The sequence below is a fragment of the Microtus ochrogaster genome, unplaced genomic scaffold (genome assembly GCF_000317375.1).
Source record: "Microtus ochrogaster isolate Prairie Vole_2 unplaced genomic scaffold, MicOch1.0 UNK43, whole genome shotgun sequence".
In the NCBI taxonomy this organism is placed as follows: Eukaryota; Metazoa; Chordata; class Mammalia; order Rodentia; family Cricetidae; genus Microtus; species Microtus ochrogaster.
The window spans coordinates 1,742,980-1,756,384 of NW_004949141.1; the positions used below are offsets into that span (position 1 = coordinate 1,742,980).

The following is a 13,405-nucleotide window of genomic DNA, read 5'->3' on the forward strand; positions in this document are numbered from 1 at the left end:
ATAGACAGACAGACTAAATTTCAAGCATAAGCAGAAATTAATATAATAATAACAAACCACAACTTGTCACCCAGCTTCAACAGTAATCAACTCATGGCCAACTCTAGTGTGTAACAACTGAGGTATCCTATAAAATTTTCTACAATTGCATTGGGATCCAGTTCTGGTATCAGATCCCCTGCAGCTGGAGTTGTAGGCAGTTTATAAGTTTCTGGATGTGGAAGCTAAGAACTAAACTTAGGTCCTCTATAAGAGCAGTGTGTGCTCTTAACTCCTGAGCCATTTCTCTAGCCCCTAATTATGTTTGGTTATTCATGTTAATGAGTATTTTGCCTGCTCCACATGCATGCAATACTCTCCAATACCAGAAGAAGGCATTGGATCCTCTGAGATTGGTTACAGAGAGTTGTGAGCAGTCGTGTGGGTTCTAGGAAACAAACCCAATCCTTTGAAAAAGCAAGTGCTCTTCACTTCTGAGCCATCTCTCCCAGCCTCTGGGTTTTAGTGTGGTGTCTGTGTGTGTGCACACGTGGAGGCCAGAGGTCAGGGTTGAGCGTGCTCAATTGCCTTCCAACTTAATTGTCAGAATATCTCACCAACCCTGGAACTCTGATTTGGCTCAGCTGATAAGCTAGTAAGCTCCAGCAATTGTCTTGTCTTTGCCTGCCCAGGGTGATTACTTTGTGTGAAAAACAGTGGCCCTCACTTCATAATAAGGGTACTAGAGACTTAAAGCAAAGCACTTTATTTTTTCACCTTGCAGAATCTGTCATCAGCCTAGAGAAGAGGCAAACATGGCTGGCTGACCCTCTGATTTGGCATTGAACAAAAATCCTGCCCTCTTTTTTTTCCTCTCATAGGCTGATATTCCAGAGAGTTACAGTCCTTTCCATTATCTTTCTAGCATTGTCCCCACCCAACTTGTGCTGAAGATCCCTCCCCACTTCCCTGATAGATGGGCTCAGTTATATAGTTCACCAACTTCTCAGTCCTAAGGTAAACCTCCCAGGTAGCCTCTAGGGAAAGCAGGGACATCGTACCTCGTGCTTACATGTGACTCATTGATGAGCACTAAGTATAACTTATACTGGAAATAGACCATAATCACTTATTCCTTACAGATGACTTTTTACTTGGATCAAATTCAGGTCCTTAATGCTTGCATAGATAGCACTTTATTGAATCATTTCTCCAACCCCTAATCTGTATTTATGGTAAAATGGTTATTAGATTAGATTTAGAGGCTCAATGCTGGTTTTGTGGTTGTGGGTGACCTTTTTTCTTTCTTTCTTTTTTCCTTCTGTGACAATGTTTCTCTGTGTAGTCAGTCCTGGCTGTCTTGGCACTCCCTCTGTAGATTAGGCTGGTCTTGAACTCAGAGAGATCCGAGTTGCTGCCTCCTAAATGCAGGGATTAAAGGTGTGCACCACCACTACCCAGCAACCTTGAATTCTTGAATGTTAGGGTTACAAACGTAGGCTGCCACGTCCAGTTTTATGAAGTACTGGGGACCAAACACAGAGCTTCAGGCATGCTAAACAAGCACTCTACCAACTAAGCTATATCCTCAGGCATGCTGCTATAGGCTTTTTAAACTTTAAACACCAAGACTGGCTCCCCATTGCAGTAATGTTTAAGATGGATGAGTGGGCAGTCCAGTGTGGTGGCATATGCTTTTAATTCCAGTACTTGAGTGACAGACAAGGTTAGCTTGGATTATCTGGAAAGACTGTCTCAGAAAAAGAATACGGGTGTAATTTGAGCGTATTAGGAAGAATTTTCATAGTGTTATCTAGAAACAAAATCTACCTGAGCAAATCAATGGGTGGTACTTTTACACATTCCCAGATTCAGGATGTAAGAAAATCTGCTTTGTCTGTAGATCCAGAATAAACAATGTATAAAGGGCTTCTTGTTGATCGGGTTTTCGGGCGGTGGGTGGTGGTGCCTTGGAGTGGTGGAAGAACAGAATAGTCTAATTCTCAGTGACCTGGTTGAACACCTATGGAGTGTGAAGGAACTGAGCACAGAGCAGGCAGCGGAGGGTGGAAGGCTGGGTGGGCATCACCAAGCTGGCCAACTAACTGGACGAAACGAAACCGATAGACTGCACTGAGCTGCCGTGAGTCAGCAGAACGCCGAGGCCTAAAGGCCTGGGTGGGCGTGCAGCGGCACGCGCCTGCAGGGAAGGCTCCAAGCTAGCAAAGCAGTTCACTTCTAAGGCTGCCTGTCTCTAGGCGAGGCTCCCCTCCCAGCACCCACTGGGCTCGCGCTGATAAACGTCAGGCGACTCCGCCACACCCCTCAACTCCATCTCTGCTTTCCAGAAGGCAGTGAAAACCGCACAGGTGACGAAAATATTAGTGAAGCAGGAATTGCGCAGGCGCAGAGGCCGCTGTGCCTGGGGACAGCTCGGCGCTTGCGTGCAGTCCAGTTAGCCACGGCCCCTGGGCTCCACGCAGGCTTCTGCTTTCTTACGTCATTATTGCGCTTGCGCCTTGGAAGGAAGGGGGGGTGCGATTTCGGGGAGAGGGGGAGGGAAGGAGGCGGTCCTAGGCCTAGGTCTCATCACGACTGCGCAGACGGGATCCGGAATGAATATGGCGACTTGTGCCGACATCCTGCGGAGCGAGTTCCCAGAAATTGACGGGCAGGTCTTCGACTACGTGACCGGTGAGCGAAACGGAATTAACTGCCGGGGGAGGCTGAAGTGGAGGTCGTGAGGGAAGACTGAGGGTGGACAGTGCAGCAGACTGCTGTCTAGTCTCTCCTCTGTGTGACCTCTTATCTTGAGGGCCGGTGGGGTCTGGAGCCCGGAGTTGGCTGATCAGACACTGAGACTGCTCGCATATAAAGACACCCGATGTCTTTCTTGTCGTGCGGTACCCGGCCCAGGCGTCTTGCACAGCGGCAGCGCGGACTTCGAGTCTGTGGACGATCTGGTGGAAGCTGTCGGCGAACTATTGCAAGAAGTGTCTGGGGACAGCAAGGATGACGCGGGCATCAGGGCTGTCTGTCAGCGCATGTACAACACTCTACGCCTGTAGGTGCCAAGGGAAAGGAGTTGATGGGCAGGGGGAGGCGAATGGAGTACAAACGTGGGGGAAGGTCTGAAGGCTGTAAATCTTTTCTCCGAACTGACTGCTTTTTATCCCTACCCACGCAGGGCTGAGCCACAGAACCAGGGAAACAGCCAGGTGCTACTGGACGCCCCCATCCAATTGTCAAAGATAATGGAAAACTACGGTGAGATGGAGGGGAGATTGAACTAACTGCCTTATGCCTCCACCCCTATCCACCTGCTCCCTTCATCTCGGGACTCCGTCCATCTCTTCTACTACACGGCTTGAAGGAGCTTGTGGTATTTTGTGAACCTAAGAGCATGTGATGACCCGGGCAGTGATGCTCCGAGCATTACAGAGACAGAGGCAGGCATGAGTTCGAGACCAATCTGGACTACAGAGCAAGTTCCTAGACAGCCAGGGTAACACAGAAACCCTGCCTCGAAAAATAAAAACAAAAACAAACATACAAGAAAAAAAAAAAAAAGAAACTGTGATGAAGGGTTGGAAGGTTCTCCAAGCTATTGCCTATAGTAGGAGGCATAGAGCCTTGAGCTAAACATACTTTGTTTTGCCAATTTTGTACTTTAACCAACAGCATGGTCTTGTAAGAGTACATCAGCCTCTGTCTTTAAATATGAGATCTTTTTCTTCTTTATTTCAAGGCGAATAATCATTTATTCCAGTGTCATAATACTGGCTTGTTTGTTTTGTTGTTGTTTTTGGTTTTTGGTTTTGATTACAGGGTTTCTCTGTAGCTTTGGAGCCTGTCCTGGAACTAGCTCTTGTAGACCAGACTGGCCTTGAATTTACGGAGATCCGCCTCCATCAGTCTCCCCAGTGCTGGGATTAAAGGCATGCACTACCATTGCCCAACTAGAAACAGGAAAGGGTAGCTTTGTTTTTGTTTTTTTGGGTTTTTTTTTTTTTTTTTTTTTGAGACAAGATTTCACTGTAACTTTGGAGCCTGTCCTGGTACTCACTTTGTAGACCAGGCTGGTCTCAAACTCATAGAGATCTGTCTGTCTGCCACCCGGGTGCTGGACTAAAGATGTGCGCCACTACTGTCTGGTATAATCTTTCTTAAAAACTGTTCTTGGTTCTTGTTACTCAAAGTCTTCATTTCCCTTCCCTGAAGAAGGTGACTGCCTTTCTTATCACTTACAGACTGTGACACCAAACTTCCAGGACTGCTAAAGAGGGAACAGTCCTCGGTGAGGAGCAGAAAGGGGAAGGGCTGTGTCTATGTTGGGCGTGAGAGTTGACTGTCTAAATAGTGGATTTATTGGGGGGGGGGGGTTCTGATGTGTCTTCCTGCGAGTCTTTGGTGCTTTATCATCATGGGTAAGCTGTAGGGGTTTGTTTGAAGTGGTCCCTGGAGTTCCCTTTCAAACCTGTACCCTAGTATGAGCTGCCTGTGTTTGGGATTCACTCAGACAGTGAATGCGAAGAAACTGGAGAAGGCTGAAGCTCGACTGAAGGCAAAGCAGGAAAAGCGCTCAGAGAAGGAAACTCTGAAGACCAGCAGCCCTCTGTGAGTTTAGGAAGAAGTACTCAGAAGGGAGCAGGACGGGTTCTGGTATTCAAGGACTGTCAGGAGCCCTTAAACCTGTCCATTTCTCCTTTTGTAAGTGTCTTGGAGGAGGCATCCGCTAGCCAGGCAGGCAGCAGAAAAGAGAGTCGGATGGAATCGTCTGGCAAGAACAAGTCCTATGATGTGCGAATTGAGAACTTCGATGTGTCCTTTGGGGATAGGTGAGGGAATGACCAGGGGAGTGATCTTTATCATTAGAGAAGTATTTGGAACTGTGGAGTGGTAACTTTTCTTTGCACCTGCTCCTGAATCACTCTTCACTTCTTTTCTGCTACCCCTCCAGGGTACTGCTGACTGGAGCAGACGTGAACCTGGCATGGGGCCGACGCTATGGGCTGGTAGGACGCAATGGTCTGGGGAAGACGACATTGCTAAAGATGCTGGCCACTCGGAGCCTGAGGGTTCCAGCCCATATTTCCCTGCTGCATGTGGAACAGGAAGTTGCTGGAGATGACACCCCTGCCCTGCAGAGTGTTCTGGAAAGTGACACCGTACGGGAAGACCTGCTACGGCAGGAACGGGAGCTCAGTGTCAAGATTGCTGCTGGCAGGTGAAGGCTTCAGGCTAGAGGGTACAAGCAATAGCTGTCTGTCCTGGTTGATTGGTGTTAACTTGACCCAAGCTAGAGTTACTAGGGAAGAGGCACTTCCAGTGGAAAATGCCCTCACCAGATTGGCCTGTGGTGAAGCCTGTGGTGCATTTTCTTAACTGATGATTCTGGGAGGACCCAGTTCAGTTGTGGGTGGTGCCACCCCTGGGCTGGTGGGCCTGGGGTGAATAAGAAAGCAGACTGAGCAAGCCAGGAGAAACAGGCCCGTAAAGCTGTGTTCCACCATGGATGGCTCTACTTTTCACCTTCTACCTTGAGTTCCTTCCCTGACTTTCCCTGAGAGTTATAAGATAAAATTGCCCCTCCAAGTTGCTTTTACCACAGCAATAGAAACCTGGACACTAAGACGCTATCTTTTACAGAATGTCTCCATAATTCATGGGGCCTCCCAAGTGAGCAACAGAGCTTGGAGTTTGGCTTATGGAACTGTAAAGCCCTCTCTCCCGGTGGCCTGCCTTCCAACTTAGAGGGTGCACGACTACCTCTTAGACTGTCTTTATACAAGCTGTTTGGGTCTTTTTCCTTCCCAGGGCAGAGGGCTCAGAAGCCGCACAGTTGGCAGAAGTCTATTCCAAACTGGAGGAGATTGAGGCCGATAAGGCACCTGCCAGGTATTTAAAATTCCCACTTGCTTTCCTGTTTAGTTGCTCAAATGGGATTTGAACTGTGTCAATTGCACTCTTCTCGTTTTCATTCCAGAGCGTCGGTCATTCTCGCAGGACTTGGTTTCACCCCTAAAATGCAACAACAGCCTACCAGGTGGGTAAATTTGGCCATTCTTGGCTTTGAATGCTGCTGGCTCTGGCCCTGCTTGTCCTGATGAACACCCACCCCTAATGTGAGTCTGTTGTCATTAGGGAGTTCTCAGGTGGCTGGAGGATGAGATTGGCCTTAGCCCGGGCTCTGTTTGCCAGGTGAGTCTCCTGAGCCTGAGAATGTGAGACTGAACACTACAAGCTGGTGAGTCTCCTGCCATAAAACCTCATGCCTTGTATTCTTTTTCCTAGGCCAGATCTCCTGCTGTTAGACGGTGAGTCTGAATGAGTTGCTCTGACTTTGGAACTAGACAAGGATGATAACGTTCTTTTTTCTAGTTCTCCAGCCCTTCATTCCCAAGTATGTGTTTCTTATTTCCTCTCCAGAACCCACAAACATGCTGGATGTAAGGGCCATCCTGTGGTTGGAGAATTACCTGCAGGTGAGTCTAACTACGGCTTTACGGTAGGTTTGGATAAAGTTTGCCTCCAAGGCACTGGGGGCCGGCTACCCTTCCAAACAGCCTCCCGTCCTGTTGCTCCTCAGTCGTGGCCCTCCACAATCCTAGTTGTCTCTCATGACCGCAACTTCCTGAACGCCATTGCCACGGACATCATCCACCTGCACAGCCAACGACTAGACGGCTACCGGGGGGACTTTGAAACCTTTATCAAGAGCAAGCAGGAGCGGCTCCTCAATCAGCAGCGCGAGTATGAGGCCCAGCAGCAGTACCGCCAGCACATCCAGGTGTGCAGGGGCGGGGGAGGCAGGACTGAGTCCCATCCCATGGCATCAGTCGGTGGCAGTGAGGGAGCCTGATGAGTGCCCATTTCTTGTAGGTCTTCATAGACCGTTTTCGGTACAATGCCAACAGAGCGTCTCAAGTGCAGAGTAAACTCAAGATGCTGGAGAAGCTGTGAGTACAGAGTCCTCTTCCAGACACCAACTCCTTCATTTCCTCCCCTCAGTTTGGAAGCTGACCTTGCCTTTCCATTCCAGGCCTCCCCCAGCCAGCAGCAGCCTCTACTCTAATCTCGCAGCCACAATTCAGACTATTGTCTGCCTCTATCTGCTTTGTCTAGCCTTTCTTTCTCCCCGTCCTGAAGTTTAAGACTAGTGCAGACTAAGCCTCACCTGTGTCTGATTTCCCTAAGAGCCATGTTTTCTAGGGTCATCCATGTCATAATGTTAACACTTCACCGCCTTTCGTGGTGGCACGATGCTCCATTTCATGACTCGAATACATTTCGTTTATTGCGTCAGGTGATGGACATTAGGTTATTCCCATTTTGTTTTTAGGAATAATGAATGCAACTGTAAACTTTCTAGGGGTGTGGGAGTCTGTAAGACTGACTGCCAGTTTACAAAAGTTCTCCTGCCTCAGTCTTCTGGGTGCTGAGATTACAGATGCAAGCCACCACAGCTGGCCTGCTGTGGACATGATTATAGTCGAGTTTTTTTATTTTTTTTTTTAAAGATTTTTTTTTATGTGTGTGATTGTTTTGTCTACATGTATGTAAAGTCTGTGTGTGTGTGTGTGTGTGTGTACGCCTGGTCAAGCACCAGAAGTTGGAGGCAAGTCTCCTGGAATTGGAATTAACAGATGACTTTAAGCAACTATGTGGGTGCTAAAAACCAAACCTGGGCCTTCTGCAAGAGCAGTAGGTGCCCTTAACCACTGAGCCATCCCTCCAACCCCCTATGTTCAAGTTGCTAAGCAAACATTTGTTTTTGCTTAGGTACATGTCTAAGAATAGATTTGTTTTTTTTACATAGTAATTTAACTTTTGAGGGGGTTTTGTTGCTGCTGCTGTTGTTAAAATGGTTTCACTGTATAGCCCTGGCGGCTGGCCTAGAACCTGCTTTGTAGACCAAGCTGGCCCCAAATTCACAGGGATCCCTTCTGTCTTTACCTCCCAGGTGCTAGAACTAAAGCATTTGCCACGAGATTTTACCTCTACTGCTTAACTTTTTTTTTTTTTTTTACTGCTTAACTTTTAAAGGATCTGCCATACTGGGTTTGTTTATTTGTTTTGAGACAGTTTTGTAGCTCAGACTAGTCTTAAACTCTTACTTGTTTGTTTTTGAGGCAGGGTTTCTCTGTAGCTCTGACTGTCCTGGAACTCACAGAGATCTGCCTGCCAAGTGGCCTTAAAGTCTTCTGTAGCCAGTGATGACCTTGAACTCCTCATCCTTCTACCTCCATCTCCCAAGTGCTGAGATTATGGACTTATGTCACCACACACAGTTTGTGCATGCTGGAAATTGGAACTAAGACCTGTGCACACTAAGCAAGCATTTTAGCAACTGTTTTATATCCCTAGAGCCCTTCCAGACCAATTTTTTTAATTCAGTAACTGTATACATTTATTTTACATGGGACACACTACAAGTCTCACTAAAAAACGACTACAAGTCATATCAGAATTCTTTTTTTTGCATCTTTTTAATGAATTTCTTTCTTTTGTGGAGATTATAATCAAATCATTTCTCCCTTCCCATTCCTCCCTCCAAACCCTCCCTTATATGCCTCCTTGCTCTTTTTCCAGTTCATAGCCTCTTTTTTTTCATGAATCGCTGTTACATGTGCATACGTACATGAATATATTCCTAAGTATAACTTGTTCAATCTGTATAATGTTACTTGTGTTTTCAGGGCTGACCATTTGGTACTGGATACCAGTTGGTGTGCTCTTCCCTGAGGAAGATTGTTCCCCATACTGTCAGTGTTCCTTGGTTGCCTATAGTTCTTTGTGTAGGGTTTAGGCTTGTACCCCACACACACTTTGGCATGTCTGTTGACGTCATTCCCGTTCAGCTCATGCTCGGGTAGTCATATTGTTGAGACTTTATGGGTGTGCTTCTGACATTGCTAGGAAACAGTCTCAGAGCAAACTCCCTGCTCCTCTGGCTCTTAGTCTTTCCCTTCTTCCTAAAGGTTCTCTTGCATGTTTTGTGGATGTATTGGGACTGGGTTCTACAACACTAGGTTTTGATTGGTTGTAGTTTTCTGTAATGGTCTCTCTCCATTGCAAAGAAGTTTTCTTGGTGAGGAGGTGAGGCTAGACCGTGGAAAAGTACTTAGAAAGTCTGGTTGGGTAGAATAGTTGGATGCAATGCAGAAAGGATCTGTGGGTGGTTGCAGGTCCAGACCACTCTTTTTGTTTTTGGTTTGAGACAGTCTCTCACTTTGTAGCCCAGGCTAGCCTCAAACTTCAGGTACATCTGCTTCCCACAAGCTGGAATCACTTCCACTTTTGGCTCGTCAGATTATGTACTAAAACAGAGGTATTAGTTTATATACCTCCTCCAGTATAGGAGCTGTCATTGTCCTATATCTTTGCCAGCACTTGTTTTTAACTCTTGCTTTCTTGGCCGCCCCAATAGTTTGGAAGGAACATTTCACTGTGGTTTTGATAAGCAGTTCCATGACTAATAAAATTAGTCATTGAGAGTTTAATCTTGAAGGAGTCGTTCTAGAAATTCTGGGAGAGTAAATTTATAAGGCTTACAACTCTGACATGGAAACATTTATTATATCTTAAGGGTAAAAGCTACCAAGACAGACTGGGGGCTGGAGGCATAGAGCTGTAATCTCAGAACTGGGGAAGGCCAAAGCCAAGGACTTCTAAATTCAAAGCCAGCTCAGGCAAGCTGGTGAGCCCTTTCCTCACATGTACAACATAAAGAAAGAACACAGATTTAAGTTTTTTAAAAGCTGTTGAAAGATGGGGTTTGGGGTGGGGTTTTCTTTTGTTTGTTTGTTTTTGTTTTTGTTTTTTTATTGGGGAACCATTCAGCCAGGAGAAGGTACCCACGGCAAACATGATGGTTCGAGTTTTATCCCCAGGACTCATAGTAGAAGAGGGAATAAGCTCCAGACTTTTTCTGGAGTTTGTTTTTTGTTTTGAGGCAAGGTCTCACCATAGAGCCCTGGCTGGCCTCAAACTCACAGAGGTCCATCTGCTCTGCCTCCCAAGTGCTACAGTTAAAAGTGTGTGTCACCGTGGGCAAATAAATGTCATTAATATTTTTTTAGAGAAGGAGAGATGTCTCAGCAGTAAAAGACATGCATGTTGCTCTTGCAGAGGACATGGGTTTGGTTCTCAGCACCCACATGACAGCTCACAACTGTGTGTAATTCCAGTTCCAAAAGAATTGACACCTTCTGACCTCATGGGCACTGCATACATTTGGCATACAAACTTACATGCATGTAAAATACCCATACATATAAGAAAATAAATATTTTCAAATTTTTATATGTATATATTTTTAATGTATATGTTTTTAATTTTTATTTTACTTTTTGTTTGAAGCTGCATACACCCTTTATGTAGTCTTAGCTAGCCTGGAACTTGCAATGTAGAACATGTGGGGCTTGAACTCAGAGAGGTCTGCCTGCTTCTGCCTTCCAAGTACTAAGATCAAAAGTACCTAGCTTATATATGTATTTTAATTTTGTTTAATGTGCCTGCATGTATTTTGCCTGCATGGATGTCTGTGTGAGGGTGTCAGACTGCTGGAACTGGAGTTAAAGACAGTTGTGAGCTAGGTCCTGGGAATTGAACCCAGGTCCTCTGAAAGAACAGCCAGTGTGCTTAGCCAGTGAGCCATCTCTCCAGCCCCAAGTTTGTTTGTTTTTTAAGCTACAAAAAAAGATGATTCTCTTTCTTAGAGATTGTGAGCTAGAAGAATACATTGTAGCATTAGCTAATTGAAGGACTGGCAAGTGTTTTCTCCAAGCATTTCCTTGTGTAAGAGGAACTGAGTTCTGTTTTTAAGTTTAGATAATTCTTGTTATTTAGTTGAGTCAGGTCTCTCTGCATGGCACAGAATGTTTATGTAAGTTGGCTCTAGGCCCCTAAATGGTAATATTGTGGGTGTGTTACCACATTCAACACCAAGCTGAATTTTACTGCTTTTATTAGAGTGTGTTAATGATAGAGAATGGGTTTTGTTAGCCGACATGTTCCCTGGGCCCTTGAGAGAATGTTATATCCCGTGGATGGCTCAGCACTCACCAGTTGCTTGTCCTCGGCACTTGACCAGATGGGAGTCTCTGCAGCTACAGACTGAAGCTGACTAACCTATGGGGATAGACTTCATTTAGAAGGCAATCTGATGGGCACGTCGTGATGTAACAAATAGCTGTAGCTGCCACACTAGAGCTTGTGACCTCCCTGACCCCCAGTTTTGATCTGGTTTACAGCACAGATGTGAGGTGCTCATGTGAAGCAGGCCTCAATTCCTATCGAGAAGCAGTTGGTTAGCCCATAGTAGTCTTGCCAGTGGGCACACCTTACTTGGCCAGTCAGTAGTGTAGCACATGGTTCCATGACTAAGGACTGTTGATAGCAGTCCTCCCTCAGCAGCCTACTTACCACCTCCCAGCGCCGAGGACCAGCCAGCAGCACAGAAGCTTCGTCTCAGTTGTCTTGCTTTCTCTGTGCTGTAACCAGCCTAAGTCTTGTCGTGTTTCTGCATAGTGAAGTTCTTTACTCCTGAGTCATCATGACCTTTATACCGATGCCTACAGTTAGGATAATTGCGTGTGAGTGTGTGTGTGTGTGTGTTAGGATGATTGCACGTCTGCGTGAGTGTGTGAGTATGTGTGTGTGTTAGGATGATTGCACTTCTGCGTGAGTGTGTGTGTGTGTGTGTGTCAGGTTTCCTTGTGGTTTTTTCCATTAATCCCACCCCCAGTGTTCTCTTTTCCACTTTCACGTCTTGTTAAATAATCATTTTTCCATCTCTCCTCAGACCTGAGCTAAAGCCGGTGGACAAGGAGTCAGAGGTGGTGATGAAGTGAGTTCTAAGCGGGGAGCTGATGGGGAGTCTCTCCTCCTGGCTGTCTCCACACTTGACACTTGCACCTCCTGCAGGTTCCCTGATGGCTTCGAGAAGTTCTCACCGCCGATTCTGCAGCTAGATGAGGTGGATTTCTACTATGACCCTAAACACGTCATCTTCAGCCGCCTGTCTGTCTCTGCTGACCTTGAGTCTCGCATCTGCGTGGTACGGTTGCTCCTCTGTTCTGTGTCCCGGGAGTTGTTTGTCTTAGCAAGCGTGGGTTGGACAATCCTGAGACGTTAGAAGGAAGAGTCCAGGGCCTGAAAATTATACTTAGACTGCTGCTGTCCTCTGGAGTCACACAGGCCACCTCAGAGATGAGAAATCTGGCTCGCAGCATTCTATAAATTATAGAACAGTAGTTTACTGCTCTTGGTCTGGTTATATCAGCCATGAGACATTAAAGCAAGACCGTAGTGGGCTGGAGAGATGGCTCAGAGGTTAAGAGCATTGCCTGCTCTTCCAAAGGTCCTGAGTTCAATTCCCAGCAACCACATGGTGGCTCACAACCACCTGTAATGGGGTCTGGTGCCCTCTTCTGGCCATACACACAAACAGAATATTGTATACATAATAAATAAATAAAAATTAAAAAAAAAAAAAAAAAAAAAAAGACCGTAGGTCGTAAGTCAGGATTTAGAGTAGAGTATGCTGTTCTATAGCTTGGTTTAGGAAATCTTCTTTCCTCAGAAGGGAGAGAAAGGCTGGGGAAATAGCTCAGCAAGTAGAAAGTGCTTTCTGCCAAAAGTGAGGGCCAGGATTAAGTCCCCAGAACTCATGTTACAGTTGAGTGCTCATGACAGCGCTCAATCCCTGTGTGCAAGGGTCAGAGACTGGGAGTCACCAGAGCAGGGTGGCTAGCCAGCTAGTGCAACTGTGAGCTGCAGAAAAATTTGAGGAAGACATCCTGCGTGGCCTTGGGCCTCCACATGCACATATTTGTACCCAGATGTACCCATGCATGGGGACACACCACTTCTGGTTACTGGAAGAAGTAACTCTTGCCCCTTGCAAGTACTCAAGTATCAGTTCCCTTTGCGGCTTTGCATGTGGTGGTAGTTCCTCGGAGGTTTTGGTTGCAAGGCTGGGACTACCCAGAGCCCCTCTTCCTTCCTTCCTTCTGTGCCCCACACATGTGTACTCATTAAACGTGCTCATGCTTCTTTCAGGTTGGAGAGAATGGGGCTGGGAAGTCTACTATGCTGAAGCTGCTCATGGGGGACCTGACTCCTGTTCGAGGTATCAGGCATGCCCACAGGTAAGGACACCCCCCACACACACATACTCCCCACCCTGCCCTGCTGTGAACTGTACACATTCTCTACACCTTCAGCTACCTGTACTACTCCACAGCGGTGCCTTCTGTTTTCTTTTTGCCTCCAGGAATCTGAAGATAGGCTATTTCAGCCAGCACCACGTGGAACAGCTAGACCTGAACGTCAGCGCTGTGGAACTCCTAGCTCGAAAGTTCCCTGGTATGTTAGGGTAGGGTTTGCAGCAACAGCGTAAAGTTCCCTGGTATGTTAGGGT

The 13,405-nt window shown here is 46.5% G+C and overlaps 1 protein-coding gene across 2 annotated transcripts in view; it reads left to right on the forward strand.

Annotated features, from left to right (window-relative positions):
* Positions 1-2,548: 2,548 nt before the first annotated feature.
* The window catches only part of Abcf3 (ATP binding cassette subfamily F member 3), a 12,298-nt gene continuing 1,441 nt past the window's right edge, over positions 2,549-13,405 (forward strand). Inside the window, exons 1-18 of one of the 2 annotated variants that reach the window (XM_005368941.3) lie at positions 2,549-2,673; positions 2,896-3,043; positions 3,167-3,246; positions 4,230-4,276; positions 4,499-4,596; positions 4,695-4,817; positions 4,940-5,206; positions 5,797-5,877; positions 5,966-6,025; positions 6,124-6,180; positions 6,274-6,296; positions 6,409-6,464; positions 6,569-6,769; positions 6,862-6,938; positions 11,786-11,830; positions 11,908-12,040; positions 13,045-13,133; positions 13,259-13,350. In XM_005368941.3, the coding sequence (XP_005368998.1) occupies positions 2,595-2,673; positions 2,896-3,043; positions 3,167-3,246; positions 4,230-4,276; positions 4,499-4,596; positions 4,695-4,817; positions 4,940-5,206; positions 5,797-5,877; positions 5,966-6,025; positions 6,124-6,180; positions 6,274-6,296; positions 6,409-6,464; positions 6,569-6,769; positions 6,862-6,938; positions 11,786-11,830; positions 11,908-12,040; positions 13,045-13,133; positions 13,259-13,350 (1,756 nt within the window). In that variant the 5' untranslated portion in view covers positions 2,549-2,594. Of the gene's footprint in view, positions 2,674-2,895; positions 3,044-3,166; positions 3,247-4,229; positions 4,277-4,498; positions 4,597-4,694; positions 4,818-4,939; positions 5,207-5,771; positions 5,878-5,965; positions 6,026-6,123; positions 6,181-6,273; positions 6,297-6,408; positions 6,465-6,568; positions 6,770-6,861; positions 6,939-11,785; positions 11,831-11,907; positions 12,041-13,044; positions 13,134-13,258; positions 13,351-13,405 lie in introns of those variants that run through there. The other variant, XM_026790164.1, reaches the window with a different exon arrangement.